The 23,664-nt window shown below is 26.8% G+C and overlaps 5 protein-coding genes across 5 annotated transcripts; 2 read left to right on the top strand and 3 right to left on the bottom strand.

Moving 5' to 3' along the window:
- Positions 1 to 349: 349 nt before the first annotated feature.
- Positions 350 to 3,810, top strand: OCT59_014966 (uncharacterized protein). The gene is made up of 3 exons (XM_025322935.2): positions 350 to 1,496; positions 1,586 to 3,133; positions 3,198 to 3,810. Exons 2-3 carry the CDS (start codon positions 2,944 to 2,946, stop codon positions 3,596 to 3,598), a joined length of 591 nt encoding a protein of 196 aa, XP_025164952.1. The 5' UTR covers positions 350 to 1,496; positions 1,586 to 2,943; the 3' UTR covers positions 3,599 to 3,810.
- Positions 3,811 to 5,795: 1,985 nt separating this feature from the next.
- Positions 5,796 to 7,064, bottom strand: OCT59_014965 (uncharacterized protein; the record flags this gene model as incomplete). Its single annotated transcript, XM_066150353.1, has 7 exons — positions 5,796 to 5,865; positions 6,011 to 6,076; positions 6,287 to 6,321; positions 6,400 to 6,432; positions 6,707 to 6,764; positions 6,853 to 6,874; positions 7,055 to 7,064. 7 exons carry the CDS (start codon positions 7,062 to 7,064, stop codon positions 5,796 to 5,798), a joined length of 294 nt encoding a protein of 97 aa, XP_066002528.1.
- Positions 7,065 to 7,698: 634 nt separating this feature from the next.
- On the top strand, positions 7,699 to 8,248 carry OCT59_014964 (uncharacterized protein; the record flags this gene model as incomplete). The annotated part of the gene is made up of 2 exons (XM_066150352.1): positions 7,699 to 7,858; positions 7,944 to 8,248. The coding sequence occupies 2 exons, from the start codon at positions 7,699 to 7,701 to the stop codon at positions 8,246 to 8,248; spliced, it is 465 nt and encodes a 154-aa protein (XP_066002527.1).
- A 3,072-nt stretch (positions 8,249 to 11,320) lies between these two features.
- Positions 11,321 to 11,761, bottom strand: OCT59_014963 (uncharacterized protein; the record flags this gene model as incomplete). The annotated part of the gene is made up of 1 exon (XM_025312139.2): positions 11,321 to 11,761. One exon carries the CDS (start codon positions 11,759 to 11,761, stop codon positions 11,321 to 11,323), a length of 441 nt encoding a protein of 146 aa, XP_025164956.2.
- Positions 11,762 to 11,925: 164 nt separating this feature from the next.
- OCT59_014962 (uncharacterized protein) lies at positions 11,926 to 12,249 on the bottom strand (the record flags this gene model as incomplete). Its single annotated transcript, XM_066150351.1, has 1 exon — positions 11,926 to 12,249. One exon carries the CDS (start codon positions 12,247 to 12,249, stop codon positions 11,926 to 11,928), a length of 324 nt encoding a protein of 107 aa, XP_066002526.1.
- Positions 12,250 to 23,664: the final 11,415 nt, after the last annotated feature.

Below are 23,664 nucleotides of genomic sequence, written 5' to 3'. Positions count from 1 at the left end.
ACATGCGCGGGTGTGCACAAATTTTATTTCCTTTTTTTTTATTACATTATTATATATATTTTATATAAAAATTTTTTAGATTACTTTACTATGATATATGTATGTGTACCATTTGACAGTTGAAAGTATTTATTAACAACATGTTTACTTAAAAATAAAATTAATAGAATCCGATTTGCACGATGTTTTAATTATAATGTTATAAATTTCAAATTTATTAAATTAGCCAGAATTACGCATAATTCTGGCCGAAATTAGGATTGCGGCAAACCGCATTTTTAAAATTACATACCCCTTTTTTGGATCGTTAGATCAACCATTTTTAACTTATATATTATATTTGTTTAACAAAATTTGCATATTTGACCTATGAATCAAATCCGCCGATATGTAACGTAGCATTACACTTAATTACATTAAAATTGTTAGGGTAATTTTTATTTATTTGTAAAAAACATGAACATTATTCAGATACTATGGAAGCATATCGAATTCTACTGCAATTATTCAAATCTATGAAAAGATTAGATCCCTATGAATGTAGTTATATTATATTACTGATACTGCCATAAAAGTAATAGCAAAATCATGTCATAGATTCGAGCATCTCAATATATATAACTGTGGGAATGTTACAGATTTGGGTATTTGCCCAAAAATTCAAACATCTTGACCTTGGTCAGTGTAAGATTGGTAATTAATCTATTGTGGAAATTGCTTGTTCATGTCCTAATCTAATACCTTGGCTTAGAGCTCTGTAGAGACATTAGTAGCAAAGTAATGAAAAGGCTTGATCGAAATATTGAGGTAGAATGGTATGATTGGTCAGATTCAGATAGTGAGTGATGTAGCATTAACATATTTTTTCTAAGGCCAGTCCGGAGCAGTGATCACCTCGGAAGATTTTTTTTTCTTCTCTAGAATATCTATAATGCAATTATATTATGCAACGGTGATTGGAAGATTTTTTTGCCGAGCCACATTCCATTTTTGTGTTACAAAAGAAAAATAGATCATACAACATTACAGCGATTGTATGCTAACTTTCACATTTTTTCTCAGAAAAAAAAAATAGTCAAAGTAACACACCTGCCCCTACCTCCACTTCCGCTATTATACCTGTAAATGAGTGTCTCTGTCTCATGTTAGCAGACGAAATAAAAAATAGAACTTATCAATTTTTTGCATAAGAACTTGGGACTTAACAAAGATTTGAAAATTGTTCGTGGTTAGCGGACTTCGCAAGGAAAAAAGAAGTGTTCATTTTAAACCTACCGCAGTTTGAAGGTGTTGGAGAAATACGGCATTGATTCCAATGGCACAAAACATTTCATTATTTTTCCCTTCAGATCCACGAAATTCAGGACAGTAATAAATATTTCGAACATTGCATAAACGATATTTTTATTCCGAATGAAAAATTACGGACAATTGGCCGTGGATAGTTTGGAATCTGTGCAATGAATATGTCTCCACCATACTTCATACCTCCGATAGTAAATGTTATATGTTTGATAGTAAATGCTTGATAATAAATGTTGATAATAAAATTCAAATTTTTCAAAAAAAAAACTTCATATCACAGGAACTTCACGAAGAAGGAATTTAGCATGAGGACTGAACTCGAAATAATTGAGAAGAAAGTTCCGGACGAGCTGATTATGAAATCAAGGTATGTGAATTTTTTCTTGGCAAATTTGGACGACGACCCGTCGCTTGGCATTTTTACTTCGCTCAACTGAGAATATACTAATGTTATACACTCTACCGGGAGGCAGAGAACCTTGTTTGTGTTACAGAAGACAAGGTCCAGCGTAGATTACTCGAAGGCTTCGCCCAAACATCAAGCAATTCAAAAGCTTGTATGAAACGAACAAGAGGAAACGAAAGAGGGTAGATGGATGATTTCGACTACTCTATGGTATCGTGACTTCGGCCAGAGATTGGCATTTTCTTCTTTACAGTCCAAGTGAGATTAGTCATTCGAGTGAAATTCCCATACCATCGAAGATAAAGATCCGAGGAATATCAAGCATTGCGTAATGAAGAAGATTTTGAGTATAAAGTATAGGGCGTGTGCGGATGAATCTCCAGAGAGTAAAAAAAGGTTAGAATAGAAGCGTATCGTTCGAAAAAATAATTTATGTACAATATTCCGCAAACATTAACATAGAAACGGGATACGTTTCAAACTATGTATCACTGTATTAATAAAAAATTTTTTCTTTGGCAAAAGTGATCTGGTTACAGTCCGCAACGAAGTGCGCGTATTTTTTTTCGAGTTTGAATAATAATATCAGATATATAGTGCATAAAATTAATTATCGAGTATGCAGTCCGAGGATATTATCTTGCTCAGAGAAGAAATGCCAGACTTGTGGCTTAAGATCACTGAGCTTGAGGCCGAGAATTTCGAGGTTAAAGTCAAAATACGAAGCTAAGAGCCGAGCTTAAGAGCAGAATCAAGGAGTTGGAAGAAAAGTAGAGCGGATATTGCTGTTGAGAATGTCAGGCGTGATATTGAGATGAGAACAGACAGCAAACCTTCCTTCAATCAGAGATTATTTCTGAAGAAGTGATTTCAGGAAATGGGCAGAATAGTGTTATTCTGGCTTTGAGCAAATGCGAGAGGGCAGGTCATCAAGATATCTGAAGATCGAAATATGCTGTATAGAAACGTTCCCTTTCTTATCATGGACTAAATCAATTACATGGTATCATATCACGGTATCGAGATGCTTTTGAATATACTAATTCTGACCGGAGTGTGTTCACACGCATCGGGGTATACATGTGGGTGATTGGACTTGCCGGGACAAAATAATTTCAATTTTCTTATGTGTTGCTGAAACAGTCACGTGAGATCGATCACCTGAAAATATATTATTATTGATTTAAAAAAAATAAATTTTATTTCAAAGATTTTTCTGATTTATAAACAGAATGGAAAAAGCAAAAATATTAGAGAAGGTCGGCCAATGCTGGAATGACGTGAATGTAAATCCAGGCGGAGTTCAGCCAGATGATAAAGTCACATTATACAAACTAAATATACAGGAGAAGCCTCGGGGTGAAATTGCAAATTGGAATGAGGTTGTTAATGATTATAGTAATATAATCATCCTTAACAGAGGTAAGTATTCCTCAATCCACTCAAAGTACTTTCAATACTTTTGTATGACTTTATTTTTTTAAAGGAAATGAAACTGAAATGATGTGTCGAAACGAGAATCTTCGGGATGCTATCGACGACGTGTGTGAGATAATTTCTCAATGGTATAGCCACTTTTTATATCATTACAATGTAATATTATATGAAGTTGATCGAGTAAATACAATCAAAGAGTTAATGGACAGGAGCGTCGATCTAAATACACGTGGAAGAATTGAAAAAGTTTGCGAATTTTTAGGTGGAATAACTTTTAACGAATTAATTGCGATTGGATGTTATAAATTAAGGAGGAATGAGAGAGTTCATAAAATGAAGTGGTCAACGCAAGATAATGCTTTGAACCGGTTGGACATAGCAAGTATTAAAATGTCAAAAGATTGCAAACAAGCAATTGACAAATGCATAAAAATCGTCTATAAAACTTGATACGGCGGATCCATGTATTTATACGCGTACAGTAATACTTTATTTAGAGAGACTTAAAAAAATGTATTTGTCACCCAAATGCTACCATGGTAAGGCAAATTGTAGCATAATTTCTTGTGAGTTGTGACATGCTTATAGCGTAACCATATACATAGTAAAAAAAATTATATATTTGCAAAATAAAATATTATATAGAAAAGCTATCGCTAAGAAAAATTATATAAGTAACCTACATTTAAATCTTTCATTATAATCTCACTTTTATGAAAAAAATAAAATCAGGATCTGATAAATTTTTCCGTGAGCAAATCCTTAAGTTAGGTGAAGCCTCAAAAAAAATCATCCAAATCAATGACATCAGTAAGTCCGTACTGCACTAAGAGTTTTTCATAAGACTCACGATCATAATTTTTAGCAAGTGCTTTACATATAAGATAATCTTCTTCATATTCAGTGGATTTGGCAATAGTTCCTTATCGTAAAAAAAACAAGATAAAACACGTTTTAGAGAATTCATGATAAGTACGATTACATGATTCAATAAACAATAAAATAGTTTATTATGAGATAGAAGCAGTATCGTTACCTTTTTCCAGTTTTTCATGATTCGTATTATCGACTGCGCCTGAATGATCCACAACGCTATCATTATGGTTTAAAATTAGATGTTGATTTAGTTCTTCAAGAGTTTCAAATTGACGCGAATCATTGCAAATTGGGCACAATGGGCACTAAACACGAAAGAAATAAGGTCAATACGATCGTTTTAAAGTAGCAGGCAAAACCAGTTTATGAACCTACCTTAAATGGCCTTTGTTGGGTGTGCTTCAACAAATGTTCTGCAAGAAATCAATAATAGCTTATTATAATTACTAAAGCGTCAGAAGTACTTGGCATATTTTTTATACCTCTAAATTTAGAAATATCCCTCAATCGATATTTGCAACCTTCCCACGGACAGTTATAAATTGGTAATCCTCGATAAAGGGTTCTGCATAAGAACAGATTAGAAAGTTTAAAAGTCAAAAGACTCTTTTCAAGTAATAGTTACTTTAATTTGTTTAAATCCTGGTGATCAGTGTAGACGTGATATTCAAGATCCACCTGAGTACTAAAGCGCTTTGAATGACAACCAAACCATTTGCAGACAAATGGTGTTATTGAAGCGACACTTTCAGACATGGTACCCTCATCAAAAGATAAAAAATGAAAAAGTCTTGATAGATAAACCGTTAAATGTTTGACGTTTGTCTTCAAAGAGATAATATTTTTGATTAAATTGACTCGTAGTAAAAAAAAAAAAATGAGTTTATCAAAATTTCTATTAAAAGGAAAGTCATGATTTTTTTTTGGCCACCTTTTATGTATATTTTGGGGTACTAATATAGTGATAGCAATTAATGACGCAATAAAATTCATCTAGTATTCATTGTGAAATAAGATAGTGTTGATCGGAAAATTTTCCTGTGCCACAAATTGTGCGACAAAATAAATATAGGTTAGTGCTACAGATGAATAGAACTATTTTTTTCCCCGAACAATGAGAGAAAAATGTGAAAGAATGCTTTGATGCAATACAGGACCTTCCCTATAAGTAAATAGTGACGACAAAACCATATGCTATGAAGGGCTGAGGACTTTATAATTTCGAGATCTACAAGAATTAACTATCTTTGCGTCTTGCAGGGTAGATCTACGTGTGAAAAGGTATGAGAAATCGTATTCACGGCATCATACGGGGATAATGACCTTTCTTTACATGCACTTTCACTGAACTACGTTTCTATGTAGGAAATGGAAAATAACGTTTCCCTCCGCTTTCGCTTTAAAGATGATGATGACAGTAATGATTTTTCATACTCAAATAACACAAAGTGTTACAACAATTTTGATCTCTACAGGAACGGGTTTGCTAAAGACGTAAAAAGAACATATGATTATTTCCCGACATTACTCAAGTACATGTTCTCATATACTTAGTATTTTTATTCACATCATATCATATAACGCGATGTATCAGTTGTTTCGGCAACGTTTTATTTCATAAATAATATAAATAATTCCTCCTCGTAAAAGTCACGTGTAATGATGCAATGCCTGTGCGACATAAAAACATTTTTTCTCACTCCGGAACGTAACACATTTTTTTATCCGAGCCCAAATATCCCCTATAAAAGCGCTATTGTTACGAAAACCCTTATGAAACGTCTTTAAAGTCGTTTTTGGAAATAATCTTGAAAATGTTACTGTAAACAGACTCAAGAAAGCTATCAAGAAGGAAAAAGCATATGAGTTTGATAATTTCGCTACAGACAAACTTAAGTTATGGAAGGTCGACATTTCCTTGAAGAAAATGAAAACAACCTTGTCAATACAAAAATTAATATTAATATTAAGTGGCGAGGAACTTACCTTGTCGGCTTTGAAGAACGGCTTTGAAGAAGAGGCTTCGTACTTGTTTCACTTTTCCGGACGGAACTGAGGTCTGAGGATGAACATATCGTTATTAATCGTGTGAGTGGCAGTGGAATGGAATATTCGACCGTTCACATGAGGATTTGGCATGAATAATCTGGTCTCAAGGATTCAAGGTGGACCTTCCAATTATCGTGTAAAAAATCAAAAAAAAGAAACGTTAATACGTTTCTTTAATATAACTAAATGCTTACCCTCTCCCATATACTTTACTCGGGTTCTTCGGAGTCTGGTACTAGTCCGGTAACCTAAAAAAATGAAAAAAAGAAATATTAGTATGTCTCTTTAACACAATTAGACACCATACCCACCTCCATATACTTTACCGGGTTCTTCCAAGTTTCTAGGCGTCCAGCAACCTAAAAGAAATAAAAAAATTTTTTTTTAAAAAAAAACGTGTTTGTATTTGGGTGTTATGATAACATGTAGTGTATGTTCATTGTTTAATATGGAAACTGCAAAGTTTTTTGTACTTTTCCATTGGATACTGAAAATTAAAAAGATTTCAGTAATAACTTGGAGAATTTATTTGGTTCTAAGTTGTTATGGACTTTTGAGCCCAAGACTATATCGAACTATGAGAGTAATCTAGGGAAACGTTACTTTTGTATACAATCCGGTTACATTAATTACCTTTCTATATCTCGTCAGACATGTCACTATAAACCCTTTTCTTATCTTTCTTATTTCACTAATGTTAAAAATTTTCTAAATGATAAAGGTGTTGCTTTAAAAAAATGTTTGCAGTGCTGAGATAAACTTAAAATTGTTCGTTTAACCATTTAATTTCTCTAAATGATACTAATGAACATTATGAAAGTGAAAATGTGGAGTTGAATTTTGGTCTTGAATCTTGATATTGGATTATCATATTTTCTTGACTTTATTTTAGAAAAAGATGAGTCAAAATGGAAATCTTGAAATTGAAGTTAGCAATCATGTTTTAACGGGAGCCGTTCACATTACCGACAATCATATTACCGACAATCATTTTACCGACACTACCGACAGGTACATTTTACCGACACTCATTTTACCGACACTCATTTTACCATCAACACTGTATTTCAAAATGCTAATTGAATATAATAATGTACTGTATATTATTTCAATTAATAATAATAAATAATAAACTAATAAAGTTTTATTTTAAACAATAATAAATAAACAATAACAAAATAAATAAATAACTATTTCTATATTACTTTATTTTATTACATAGTAAGTACTATATTATTATTTTGTCGGTAAAATGATTGTTGGTAAAATGATTGTTGGTAAAATGATTGTTGGTAATGTGAACCAGACCCATTTAGGATGGTACCATTGTAAAGGAAACAAAACTAGACTTAATCAAAATTAAATATTGGGCCTTTTCAAAGTGATTGTTTGACTTTACCATTTTAGTACTAGTTTTGGAAATAAATAAAAAATAATATAAATAAGTGGTTGATGTGGCTTATGGATTAACATTAAAGATTCAGTGGATTTTCGGTAGTACGATGGTAGAGTAAAAGTCTTACTGTAAATATGCAAAATGGAGGAAGATATTTTTTTTTTGAAACAAAGAAAATAATAAAAATAATAATTTTTATTTCTTTTTTTTTTATTTCTCATAATTTAAAATGAGTGATAACAATCTACATTTTAATCACTTTGTAAATTACTATTCACAAAATTATTGGCTTTATCAGGCAACGCAAATTGATTCTTTACGTTATCCTTCAATCCAACTACCTTCAAAAATTAAAAAAATTAACCACTCAGATTTTAAACATTCAGTCAGTTATATCACAAAACAATTAGTCCACAAAAAATTGCTTTAATAAAGAAGCAAATAACTATAAATATATATTTATTAATGAGTTAGAAGAAGTTAAAGAAATTGATGAGGCTACCAATGAAACAATTGATGATGAAATAATTGATAAAATAATAAATGTGATTGATGATGAAGAGGATTCCAGCTGTATTACTGAACTTTGGACATATTCTGATATTAATAAACTTCTTGACATATTGGCTGTAAATTGGGAATTGTATAAAAATAATAAGACAAAGTTCTGTACAAATGCTAAAAGGGGAAAACAAGTAAAGGCCAAGCTGTTTAACCTTAATAGAACAAGATATACTAATGATAAAAAAGAAGTGACTGGTAAAGCAACTTCAACATGATCTTATTTAAAAAAAATGGATAGCTTATTTAGTAGTCAAGAAAATGTAAATCCTGATTATTTAATTTCATCTTTAATTCCAGATGAAAAAGAACAAAGTAAAAATAATTTTATCAATTAAATTATATATATTATATTATATAGATTATTAATTTACAGTTTATCTTAGCTTACAGTTTATGGTAATAATAAAGGAAGGAATAAAAGAAAAGCAAATAACATTGATCAACTTTATTTAGTATTGCCACAAAAATTTTCCACCTTCCACATGACCTTAAAAATTTGTCACCAGTGTCACATCCTTCCTGTTTTCCATTTTTACTATATATGGAGGTCGTCTAAAGCGGGGGCAAATCACGTGACATGATTGCGATTAACCAACTACCCCAGTATCGCCATAAAATTTTTCCACCCCCACGTGATTTTGTGGCGTCTGAATTTTAATTGGCGCAATGTTTATTTTGCATGTATTATTACGTTTATCATAGGAAAAAAAAAATCGAAAAAAAAGTTGAAAAATTCAAAAAAAAAGAAAAACTGATATTTTCCCTCTAACATATTAATCATTTTATTACTTTTACAATAAATAAATTTGAAAATAATTCTTCTCACTTTATTAAATTTAATTTTAATAAACAAATAAATATTTATTGGTATTTAGAGTCAAGTACATTATTCCATAAATATTAAAGCTAATTTAATAAAAATCAATATTTAAGTAATCCTACACCTGCTAATACTTTACTTAATCTCTAAAGGCTTGTTTCATATAACAGAAGTACCAAAATTACGCTGTAAAGTGAAAAAAATCAACCGCGTGCGGCACAGTAGTTTCCATACAAAAAATATTCATATTGTTGCAAATATTATATTTGAGTAGTTCCATACCTGCTAAACAACTTAGTCTAAGCTACCTAAACCTATAACATTTAACTAAAGTCCTGAAATTACATTACAAAATAAAAAACAAATACAACTCAGTAATTTCTTTTAAAAAACACCAATATTTTTACAAAAATAATATACATACTTGTTAAATAACTTTCTTCAAGCACTAAAACCAAAATATTCACAAAATCTACAAAAAAACGCATCTATTGTAAATAAAAATTAACTATAGCTTTATAACAATATTCTACACTCTAGCTTTTCAAAAATATTTAAATTTTTTATTGTTTAATAGATTTTTTAAAGAATATTTTAACGTGAAAAAAGTGGGGAGAAAAAAAAGAAAAAAGGGAGAGAGAAATAGTTTTGTTGTAACGAATAAACAATAAATAAATATAAACTGATTGTGCCACCGCGCCACTCAAGTCACGTGGGAATGAAAAAATTTTATGGCGATACCTAGGGGTTAGATAAATAAACGGGAGGGCCAACTCAAATGTTACACAGGCTGATCATTACCCGACAGAACTGTCAGCTCATAAAATTGGTTATACAAGCAAAATTTTATATTAAATTGTACAAAATTTTTAATTTTCTCGACAAATGTAAATAACGAGACAGCCGATCTCAAAGTTAAGCTCATTTATATTAGCTTTATATAAGCGAAGTGCTTTTACACAAATTGGACAACTGTAGCTTCTGTAAATATTGTTTCTTTTTGGAATTATATTTAACGTATTTTCTGGACACCATTTTGTGTTTTAGTTATCTTTATTATGCCAAAATATTTCATATAAAAGACTTCATTAATATATTCTATAACTACTCAGAGTCTCAGACTGCAAATAATTCTCCTTTTGACATAGCTTCATTAGAAAAAGGAGTTCTATTTTTCAAGTGTTCTAAAATTAAAGGTATTAAATTCTTTTTTCTTTTGTTGTTTACATTATTTCCAAATGCCCAAAGTAACCATTGTAACTCTGTTACTAGAAACACTTTTGAAAATAATTCTTCTGCATTATCCAATTGTGCACAGATTTGAAGCTGTACTAATCCAAGTAAGGGATTTTTTGGTATATCAGTCACTGGACATTTCCAGCGCAGTGCCAATCACTAATTAAAAATTTTGTACTACATAAATTAGCCTATCTTCATTTAGTTCGAACGGGACAAAGATTTAACAAAATATCACTTTTTTTACAATACATTAAAAGTATCATATATGAACTTTCAAATGACACTAATTTTATCAAAATACCTCACTTCCTTAAATATTTCACTATATAAGGTTTTTCTATGACTTTTTGACCTTTAAACTGAGATCCTTCCGCCAATATTAGTTCTTTCAAAAAGATTTTTACATGACAAACCAACTATTAGTATAGTTTTATTGTTGTAAAATTTGGTTGAAAGTTTATATGTGCGTTGTTGATAAATAGCTGAGAAGGTAAATTCCTTATTATACAGTAAGCGTCAGAACCAAAAAATGTTTAGTTTACAGACACTTCTAAACTTCACATTCAACTTTTTTATATAATTTTATTAAAAAAATATCAATAATTTAAATAAATTTTTAATTACATGTTTCAGAATAATATTCACTAATCAACAACTTTTTCTATTATCCATTTTTCACATCAGATTTATACAGTTCACCCTCACTATAGTGAATCCTATGGGCTGGAGATTAAAATTCATTATAGTGAGAAATTCACTATACTGAGGGTCAATTTATTATATATAAAAAAAATCTGTACCTAAACTTTTCTTCATTATAGCGTTATTCACTATAAAAAAATTCACTATGGAGAGGGTGAACTATATGACGGCCATCAATTAAAATAATATTAGTTTCATTTAAAAATGAGATCTTAAATAGAAGTAGTATAATTTTGAAGGCTAAATTGGCTTTTATAGTTTGAAAAATATTCTATATGTTTGTAACTTTGTAGTATTTTAACGAAAAAATAGCCAACTTCAAGTAGAGATTCTTCTAACTTGTTATTAATAAACAACCCTTGGAAAATTATATCGACGTGTCAGTTAGAACTTAGAGAGTAAGAAAAAAAAATTTTTTACGCATATTTATTGGATAAAAATTAAAGTTCACATGTGACGAAAAAACCAGAATTTTGAATATTTACTAATAAATCATAGTAAAAAAAGTGATCGACAATCTGCATATTTAATTAGTAAATCCATTTGACACCCCTGTTGCCGGAAATGTCCAGTGACTAATATAGGATTTCTTCATTGATATATTTTTATTTTCAGAATTTTGAGTATCATTGCGCATTGATTTAAGATTTTCTTTAAGGCTTGAGGTACCTTTCTCAGGAATAAGGTCATTAAATCTTTGCCATGACTTTTGCCTGCTCTTCATATAAATAGAAATAATCCGTTCATAAAGAAATTTTTTAACATCATCTTTTAATTCTTGTTGTTTTTCAACATTAATAGATTCACAATTGGAGAGTAGTTGGCTGGAAATGTTGAGAAGTGTGTTAAAAGATTCTATTAATGGTAAGTTACTTAATAAACTATTATATATATAATGAAGAATATTAGGCCCAAATTCCCTATGCTTTTCAAACAATAATAATATTAATGATTCTACTCTATACATAAATTCTAGAAATTCATGACCCAGAATCACATTTGTTGTTTGAGATCGGACATCCTTCTCATAAACAACCTACTCTGAACTTAATATATTGAGGTGATTATAAATTATTTTAAATTCAGAATGACATTTTGTTACATTATCATTTTGGTTAACTTATAAATAATCTATCCAACTACGTAAGAGAATTTTGACGCTTCTTCTGGTTCTAGAACAATAATTTTTTTAGGTGTTAAGTGATGGTCGGCTGAAAAATGATCTGGAAAATCATTTGATATTGTCGTTCTTCTAAATGTAAATATAATTACTCTATACAAAAGTAAATATGCAACAAGTCTTGTAATTGAAGAATTATTTGAATTAGTTGCAGCAAGAAAGTCTTGATACCAAATTCCTGAGCATTGATAATTATTGAGGCAAATTTTAAGGTAAGAACTCCAATTAGATAACCATTGAATTCCTATTTTTTTTGGAATTGCTTCACGAGCCATTTTTTTAATAATATCCTGCCAATTTTGCAACAATTTATCAACAGAATCTTGATAAAGTATGGTTTCTATAAGATTTTGTCGTTCATTTTGAAGTTGACAAATCCTGTGATTTTCTTCATTAACATTTTCGTTATTTGCATTTAATGTAATCCTGATTTTTCCTATAATTAAATCATCAGCAAAAAGACTAGAGCTCCGAACAGGTCAGCCAAATTCAGGTAACCTGACCTGACCTGACCTGAAATTCAGGTCAGGTATGAGATTTTTAAAAAAAATTCAGGTCAGGTATGAAGATTGACCTGACCTGATTGACCTGTTGACCTGAAACTATTGATTCTACTATATAATAAAAGTGAGTTGCAGTATTGCGATTCACTTTTTTATATTGATTTTATATAATAAAAGTGAGTTGCGGTATTGCGATTCACTTTTTTATATAGATTCTATATAAAAAAAGTGAGTTGCGGTATTGCGATTCACTTTTTTATATTGATTTTATATAATAAAAGTGAGTTGCGATATTGCGATTCACTTTTTTATATTGATTCTATATAAAAAAAGTGAATCGCAATACCGCAACTCACTTTTTTTATATAAAATATATATAAAAAAGTGAATCGCAATACCGCAACTCACTTTTTTTATATAAAATATATATAAAAAAGTGAATCGCAATACCGCAACTCACTTTTTTTATATAAAATATATATAAAAAAGTGAATCGCAATACCGCAACTCACTTTTTTTATATAAAATATATATAAAAAAGTGAATCGCAATACCGCAACTCACTTTTTTTATATAAAATATATATAAAAAAGTGAATCGCAATACCGCAACTCACTTTTTTTATATAAAATATATATAAAAAAGTGAATCGCAATACCGCAACTCACTTTTTTTATACAAAATCAATATAAAAAAGTGAATTGCAGTATTGGAGATTAACTTTTTTATATGATTTTAATATAAAAATGTTGAATCGCAATATTTCGAGAAAAAACGTTGCGAAAACGTTTTTCATAAAAAAATGTTTCGTAACATTTTTTTTTTGATATTTCAATAATAACGTTGCGAAAACATTTTTTTCATAATGTTATATTAAAAAAAACGTTTTGCAATATTTTTTTTCAATATCTTAATAAAAAACGTTGCAAAAACGTTTTTTTTCATAATATTATATTAAAAAAAAAGTTTTGTACCGTTTTTTTTCAATACTTTAATAAAAATAGTCCTGAAATTTTTCAGGTTTCAGGTCAGGTCAGGTCAAATAGACAACCTGATATAACCTGACCTGACCTGACCTGAAAAAAAATTTCAGGTCAGGTTTATCAATTAACCTGACCTGACCTGACCCATTCGGAGCTCTAAAAAAGACTTTCCATTACATTGTGAAAAAGAGATGATAATTGTTCTAAATGAGTAAAATGTTTTTGAATATAATTATTTTTTTCGTTGTTTGTTGATTTTTTTTTATCCTTTCGATAATCCCTAATTGTAAGAAATATTTTAAATAAAATTACATTAATATTTTATGGGATCATTTTAACGCTCACCAGTGGTGAAATTTACCCAAGGTAAAGTTCACCTATATTACATAATTTATTAAAATTTAAATTGTTTTGTTTTGAAAAAAATAATAATTTTATTAATAAAAATATTTATATAAAATATATAGTTTAAATATAATAATATATTATACAATAATTTATAATTTAGTATTATTATAAAAAATGGATAAATCCTATAAGTATTAAGTAGATTTTATACTGCTAAACAACTTTCAATTAATAAAGGAAGTAAATTTCATTTGACTAAAGTGGTGAAATTACACTCTAAAGTTAGTAAATGAAAAAAAGAAAAATTCGAAAGTTAGTACCATGATGAAAAACGTAGATTTCTCCATATGTATTATACCTATACCCATAAAATTAATATATAAGTAGTTTCAACCTTGCTGAACAATTTTCAATTAAGTTAGAAAGTCGATTTCATTTGACTAAAGTGGTGAAATTACGTGCTGAAGTTAATAAACAGAAAAAAAAAAATTCGAAAGTTAGTACCATTATGAAAAATGTAGATTTCTCCATATGTATTATACCTACACCCATGAAAATTAATATACAAGTAGTTTCGACCTTGCTGAACAATTTTCAATTAATTTAGTAAGTCGATTTCATTTGACTAAAGTGGTGAAATTACGCGCGGAAGTTAATAAACAGAAAAAAAATTCAAAAGTTAGTACCGTTATGAAAAATATAGATTTCTCCATATGTATTATACCTACACCCATGAAAATTAATATAAAAGTAGTTTCGACCTTGCTGAACAATTTTCAATTAATTTAGAAAGTCGATTTCATTTGACTAAAGTGGTGAAATTACGCTCTAAAGTTAATAAATGAAAAAACAATTTTGAAAGTTAGTACCATTATGAAAAATATGGGTTTCTTTATATGTATTATACCTACACTTATAAAAATAATATACAAGTAGTTTTAGCTCTGTTGAACAACTTTTAATTAATAAAAAAAATTGATTTTATTTGACTCAAGTAGTGAAATTACACTCTAAAGTTATTAAATAAAAAATATAAAACTTTAGAAGTTAATAGTATTATAAAAACACAAATTTCTCTATAAATTTCATTTCTAATTTATGAAATTAAGTTGTATAGGTTTAATAGTATGTTTGGAAAAAAAAGTTACAGTTTAAAAAAATTCATAAAAAAATTTTTATTTACGTGTATGAAATTGTAAAACGTAATACAAACAAAATTAATATAAAACTAAAATTATCATATTACTGGTGAATTTCACCAGAGGTAAATTCACCCCTGGTGAATTAATTTTAAATTAACCACTGGTGAATATAAAATTAATCCTATTTTATGTATAAATATACACAGGTCGAAAAATGAAAAATCAGGCATCAATCAGTCACCAATCAGTCACCAATCAGTCACCAATCAGCTACTATTGGTGACCGAATTCCACCTGATTGGTCCCTATTTTTTTAAAAATTTTCATCAATCGGTAAACCTGATTGCTGCCAAAAGATGGCGCAAAAGGAGGATACTTGGGTACCAATCGGGATATTCAATAGAGTATAATCGAGTATTAATAGTTACCAATAGGATATTTACTGGATATTTACTATTTGACATATCAGTATACCGATTGATAACTTTTTGATAAATTTATAACAATAAGAAATCTGCCGATTGCATACATTTTTATTTAAATTTATTTGATATTTTACAATAATTACATTTAATAATTTAAATTTATTAATTATTAAAAATACAAAATCAGAAATACTACTAATACTGAAATTTTATCTGAAATCCGGTATCCAGGTTGGAGCAAATTCCCTACAAAAGAAATAAAAAAACATTAAAGAAAGTTTTTTAAAAAAAGTTTCAAAAGTTAAAACTTACTTATGAAATTCTGGTATATACATCTATCAGAGCCGATTTCCTATAATAGAATAATAAAAAAATGTTTATTACCATTTTTTTAATAGTTTCAAAAAAAAATTTCCGAAACTTATTATTTATAGGATTCTATAGGATTCGTTATACCGATTCCCTATAATAGAACATTTAAAAAAAAACGTTAAAACCGTTTTTTTAATAGTTTCAAAAAAATATTTTTTGAAACTTACCTATGGGATTCGTTATACCGATTCCCTATAAAAGAATTAAAAAAAAAACGTTAACGTTTTTTTAATAGTTTCGAAAAAATATTTTTTGAAACTTACCTATGAAATTCGTTATACTGATTCCCTATAAAAGAATTAAAAAAAAAACATTAACGTTTTTTTAATAGTTTCGAAAAAATATTTTTCGAAACTTACCTATGGGATTCGTTATACCGATTCCCTATAATAGAATTAAAAAAAAACGTTAGTTAACGTTTTTTTAAAAGTTTCGAAAAATATTTTCGAAACTTATCTATGGGATTCGTTATAACCGATTCCCTATAATAGAATAATAAAAAAACGTTAGTTAACGTTTTTTTAATAGTTTCGAAAAATTATTTTTCGAAACTTATCTATGGGATTCGTCCTTATAATTGAATATTAAAAAAAAATGTTTTAAAAAAACGTTAAAACGTTTTTTAATAGTTTTGAAAAATAATTTTTCGAAACTAACCTATGGGATTCGTCCCTATAATTGAATATTAAAAAAAACGTTTTAAAAAAACGTTAAAACGTTTTTTAATAGTTTCGAAAAATTATTTTTTGAAACTTACCTATGGGATTCGTCCCTATAATTGAATATTAAAAAAAAACGTTTTAAAAAAACGTTAAAACGTTTTTTAATAGTTTCGAAAAATTATTTTTCAAAACTAACCTATAGGATTTGTTGTAACCAATTCCCTATATTTGAATAATAAAAAAAAAATGTTAAAAACGTTTTTTTAATAGTTTCAAAAAATTATTTTTTGAAACTAATCTATGGGATTCGTTATAACCGATTCCCTATAATTGTATATTAAAAAAAAGAGTTTTGAAAATTTTTTTTGAAACTCACCTACCCTATAAAAAATATATATACGGTTAGTATACTGTATTTTCGTATTTTGCGAATAGTATATTTATAGTATTATTACCGTATAATTACAGTATTTTCACATACTGTATATATTCGGTATTCTGCACACCATATCATATATACGGTTTGCATACAGTATATTTTTCCAGTTTCACCCGTATGTTTTATACTTGTAAACGTGATAAGAAGAACCGTATGTTTTATACCAATAAACAGTATATTGTTTTATATTTTATATTGCGAACAGTATACTTTTCCAGGATAAACCGTATATTTTATACTGATAAACAGTACTTTTTTCCAGTTTAAACTGCATATTTTGTACTGATAAATAGTATATATTATTCAATTAAATCGTATATTTTATATTTGCAAACAGAATTTAAAATGCATTTATAATCAATAAAATTTTTATTAAATAATATTAAGGCAATTTCTATTTGTACACGGGGTGTTTAAACACGGGTCATATTAGTAGATTAAAAACGGCATTCAAAACCTTCTTTAATTCCTTAAGTAAACTTGCAAAGCAGGTGAAAATACATATATTTATCTGTAATATAATAAGAATAAAAAGTAAAAGAGTATAATGTCGGTAGCATTCAATTTCAAATTAAAAAACAAAAAATTAGTCTATTAAAAATTATATTTATATGACCCGTGTACAAACACCCCGTGTAAACTTAGAAATTTTCTAATATTAAATATACAAATATTTTTTTATAAATAATATAAATAAAAAACTAGTATAAAATAATATACTATTTGTAAAAAAAAATAATATTAGCAAAATATAAACAAAAAAAAAAAAATTTAATTAGTAATATTATCATTATTTTAAATATAAAAAAGGAATAATAAAAGGTTAGTAAAAAAAGAAATTTAATTAGTAATATTGTCATTATTTTAAATATAAAAAAGAAATAATAAAAAGTTAGTAATATTATTAATATATTAGTTAGATATAAAAAAGTAATAAAACGATAGTAGTAATGTTAGTAATATATTAAAAAAATTAAATAAAATACATAAAAGTAAAAAAAATATAATTAATATATGTTAACATATAATATTAATATAAAAATAAAAACATAAAACGGTGTACATATAGTTGTTTAATTAATATTGTTAAAATTCACCATTACAATTCCAGAGAGATATTAGTGAAAGTAATTGTTAATTGATATACGTGCATATCACTTTTTGTATAATTAGTAGTTTGGTACAAATATATATATTATATATTATTAAAATAAGTTTTTTATTTAATTTTTATTATTATATGTTAAAATAATTTTGGTATTCATTTTTATTGTCTTTTTTTTCTAAAAAAAAAGAAGAGAAAAGAATATTTTTGAAAAAATAAACAAAAAATAAACAATAACGTGTTATTAATGCATGTGATCGGTGATCAGCTGAATTTTAATTGGTTAAATGTAGAAATGCGAAAATTAAAAAGCAGAAGTATTTTTTTTAAAATTTAAATCATACAGATTGTTTTTAAAGTTTAATTAGTAATTTAAAAGTTCTTTTTTTTAATAAGAAAATTTGTAAAAATTTTTCTTAATACTGCTTAATTTTTAAATTAAAGCTTTAATACTAAATTAGCTAAATTAGAATTAAGAAAAATTTGTGAGAATTTTCTTTGATACTGCTTAATTTTTAAATTAAAGCTTTAATATTAAATTAGTTAAATTAGAATTAAGCAGTATTAAGAAAAATTCGCAAGAATTTTCCTTGATACTGTTTAATTTTTAAATTAAAGCCTTAATACTACTAAATTAGTTAAATTAGAATTAACATATAGACTGATTTATGGAATTAAGTTTTTATATTCAAAAAACTAACTTTATTAAGAAAATGCTAATACAATTTACATGAAAATGATAGATTCACACTGCTGATATAAATAAAATTGATTTGATTATATTATTTTTTGATTTTTTTAATAATATCATTAAATTAAAAAATTTAAATATAATTGTCATGACAAAATATTGAATAACTTAACGTGTATGTGTGCTAGACAAATGAATTTATATTCATTAGAAAGAGGTAATCAAGAGCTATCCATAAACCAAATATCACATGAATTGGATCACAAGTTGCTGAATAATTACGTTCAATATATTTATTTTTAACCTTTGACTTTGATCGTTAATATCTTCACATCTAGTAATTCGATTTGAATAATCTTTTTTCGTTCAGGTAGAGTAGATTCTGGGCTTTCGTATGAATATAAATATATGTGTTTAGCATACATGTACGCCGAGATATTAACGATTTTGTTAATTGAATAAAACTCTGACACAAAAATTTTTAAAATTATAATTCTTATCAAAAGATGATCTTTACAGGTATTATTGGGCTCTTTTTACTTTACTTAACAAGTTTTTATTTGCCATTTCTGTTTTAAATTGAATAAATTAATAAAATCAATTTTAAAAAGTAATTAACAAGTAGAATAAAATTAGTATAGTAAAAAACAAAAAAAAACATCTCAAAAACTCTAAATCATAACTCACATTTTTATTTTGTATATATTTTTACTAAAAAAAGAAGGAAATAAGGTTAAAAATAAATGAAAAAAGATTTTTCTTATTAATAAAAATTATTAATATTTGTTTTCTTACTTACTGATTAAAAAAAACCTGCTATATATACCTATAAACTTTTCTAAGTCATCTAACAAAAATCTGATTGAAAAGTGATTGAAAAGTGATTGAAAAAGAAAGTAGTTGCCATTGTTATTTTTGAATAAACGTTAAAAAATTTTTTTTATTTTTTAATAGATTTAGATCATCTGATTATGTAACACATACAATTTAAGCTTGTGAAACATAATTCTTGTTAAAATGTGCAAATCTTTATGTTTTGGCTAATTTCACGAATTGGCAGATATAAGCAGTATTAAGAAAAATTCGCAAGAATTTTCCTTGATACTGCTTAATTTTTAAATTAAAGCCTTAATACTAAATTAGTTAAATTAGAATTAAGCAGTATTAAGAAAAATTCGCAAGAATTTTCCTTGATACTGCTTAATTTTTTAAATTAAAACCTTAATACTAAATTAGTTAAATTAGAATTAAGCAGTATTAAGAAAATTCGCAAGAATTTTCCTTGATACTGCTTAATTTTTAAATTAAAACCTTAATACTAAATTAGTTAAATTAGAATTAAGTAGTATTAAGAAAAATTCATGAAAATTTTCCTTAATACTGCTTAATTTTTAAATTATAATTTATAAAAATGATTTATAATTGAGTTTTGAATTTAGTATTATCAATCGGACTTTAAACTTAAAAATTAAACAGTATTAACAAAAATTCTTGTGAATTTTTTAATAATTGTGATTTTACATCAGTGAGTTTTTGGGTAGTACATATTAGCAGATACTAGTATTGTTTGATGCTTTAAAGTGTAGAAAAACTTACTCTATCACACGTCAAATAAATAAAAATTAGCTGATTTTAGCTATATTTGTCCGATTTGTGACTTTTTACAGCCGTATTACCAATTCTTAACCACATTTTTCAGTTTTTTCACTATACAAAAAAATTGTATATACATTATGAAATATATATTTTTATAAAAAATTATATTGTAATATTGAATTAAAATTTAAAAAATATTTTATTAAGCAATATTAAATAAAAAACTAATCTTAAATAATTAAATTTTAAACAAAATACATTAAGAATATAAATTTACTTGTAATTTAATGTAATACGTACAATTATAAAAAATTAATAACTTCACAAATATTAACTGTGCCTTCATTAAAATAAATATTCAAGTAGATTCTAAGCTGCTGAACAATTTTTAATTAATAAAAGAAGTCGATTTACTTTGGCTAAAGTGCTTAAAATACGCTCTGAAGTAACAAAATGGAAAAAATAAAATTCATAAATGAGTACTATTGTGAAAATCGTGAATAACTCATCAAGTATTAACTGTACCTTCGTAAGAATTAATATCCAAGTCGATTTTGACATGCTAAACAACTTTCAATTAATAAAAGAAGTCAATTTACTTTGACTAAAGTGCTCAAAATACGCTCTGAAGTGACAAACCGGAAAAAAATAAAATTCGTAAATGAGTACCATTGTGAAAATCGTGAATAACTCATCAAGTATTAACTGTACCTTCGTGAAAATTAATATTCAAGTAGATTTTGACATGCTAAACAACTTTCAATTAATAAAAGAAGTCGATTTACTTTGACTAAAGTGCTCAAAATACGTTCTGAAGTGACAAAACGGAAAAAAATAAAATTCGTAAATGAGTACCATTGTGAAAATCGTGAATATCTCATCATGTATTAACTATACCTTCGTGAAAATTAATATTCAAGTAGATTTTGACATGCTAAACAACTTTCAATTAATATAAGAAGTCGATTTACTTTGACTAAAGTGCTCAAAATACGCTCTGAAGTGACAAAATGGAAAAAAATAAAATTCGTAAATGAGTACCATTGTGAAAATCATGAATAACTCATCAAGTATTAACTGTACCTTCGTGAAAATTAATATCCAAGTAGATTTTAACCTGCCGAACAACTTACTATTAATATAAGAAGTTGATTTACTTTGGCTAAAGATCTCAAAATACGCTTTGAAGGTAAAAAAATTTGTAACTTAATACTACTGTATAATATAAAAAATGTAAATAATTCCAAAAATATTAACTGTACTTTTATGATCTTAACAGTTTTAAACTTACTAAACTACTTTTAATTAAAAGAATAAGATTTACTTCAGCCAAAATGCTCAAACCATACTTTGAAATATATGTAAAAAAAATATAATATTTGTTTATATTTTAAATTATGAGTTATTTAATTTAAATGTATTTATATTTAAGAAAAAAAATATTTTAATTCTATTTTATAAAGTATTTAAAAAGTATTTTAGTAAAGTTTTTAAGGCAAAAAAATAATTATAACTGAAATAAAAAAAAATCTAAGTTAATAAATAAATATTAAACCGTAATGCATAATCACATGTTATATATTAAAATCGAAAAATCCTATTACAAATAACCAAAAATCGGCAATTTCATGTTAAAAATCAGAAATATTATATTAAAATCAGAAATATTTATTAAAATCGGAAATATTATATTAAAATTGCCAAAAAATCAGACAGCCATATTAATATTAAAAAGGGCAAAAATCTGATTTTTATTTATTTGACCTGTGTATATCTGTAGAAAATACGTTATAAACGTATGAATTTTAATATACTGTAGAATAATACGTATACCGTATCCTTTAATTACAATATTTTTGTGAACCGTATACAAAATACTGATATACAGTAGAAATAATATACGTTATAGACGTATGAATTTAATATACCGTATCACACAGTATGTTTACCGTATACTTTATTGTATTTTTTACTAAGTACATTTTGCGAACAGTATACATTATACTGATATGCCGTATGTAAAAATGCAAACTGTATCAAAAATACGTATATACAGTATAAAAACCGTATACATATTTTTTATAGGGCTATGGGATTCGTTGTAACCGATTCCCTATAATAGTGTATTAGAAAAAAAAACGTTAAAAACGTTTTTTAATAGTTTCGAAAAATTATTTTTCGAAACTTGCCTATGGGATTCGTCCCTATAATTGAATATTAAAAAAAAATGTTTTAAAAAAACGTTAAAACGGTTTTTAATAGTTTCGAAAAATTATTTTTCGAAACTAACCTATGGGATTCGTTGTAACTGATTCCCTATATTTGAATAATAAAAAAAAAACGTTAAAAACGTTTTTTTAATAGTTTCAAAAAATTATTTTTCGAAACTAATCTATGGGATTCATTATAACCGATTCCCTATAATTGTATATTAAAAAAGAGTTTCAAAAAATTTTTTTGAAACTCACCTATGGGATTCGTTATAACCGATTCTCTATAATAGTGTATTAGAAAAAAAACGTTAAAAACGTTTTTTAATAGTTTCGAAAAAGAATTTTTTGAAACTCACCTGGAATTCGTTATAACCGATTCCCTACAATTGAATAATAAAAAAAAATGAGTTTCGAAAAATTATTTTTCAAAACTCACCTATGGGATTCGTTATAACCGATTCTCTATAATTGTATATTAAAAAAAAGAGTTTCGAAAAATTTTTTTAAAACTCACCTATGGGATTCGTTATAACCGATTTCCTATAATTAAATATTAAAAAAAAAGTGAGTTTCGAAAAAGAATTTTTTAAAAGCTTGACGACCTTTTTTTATGGGATTCCGTTATAACCGGATTCCCTACAATTGAATAATAAAAAAAAATGAGTTTCGAAAAATTATTTTTCAAAACTCACCTATGGGATTCGTTATAACCGATTCCCTATAATTGTATATTAAAAAAAGAGTTTCGAAATTTTTTTTCGAAATTCACCTATAGGATTCGTTATAACCGATTCCCTATAATTAAATATTAAAAAAAAAGTGAGTTTCGAAAAATTATTTTTCAAAACTCACCTATGGGATTCGTTATAACCGATTCCCTACAATTGAATATTAAAAAAAAAAGTGAGTTTCAAAAAATTATTTTTCGAAACTCACCTGGGATTCGTTATAACCGATTCCCTACAATTTAATAATAAAAAAAAATGAGTTTCGAAAAATTATTTTTCAAAACTCACCTATGGGATTCGTTATAACCGATTCCCTATAATTGTATATTAAAAAAAAAGAGTTTTGAAAAATTTTTTTAAAACTCACCTATGGGATTCGTTATAACCAATTCCCTATAATTAAATATTAAAAAAAAAGTGAGTTTTGAAAAAGAATTTTTTAAAACTCACCTATGGGATTCGTTATAACCGATTCCCTACAAA

This window comes from Rhizophagus irregularis, chromosome 22 (assembly GCF_026210795.1).
Source record: "Rhizophagus irregularis chromosome 22, complete sequence".
NCBI classification, from domain to species: domain Eukaryota; kingdom Fungi; phylum Glomeromycota; class Glomeromycetes; order Glomerales; family Glomeraceae; genus Rhizophagus; species Rhizophagus irregularis.
Note: the sequence above shows the minus strand (reverse complement) of the source record. Positions and strands in the feature narration are given on the sequence as shown.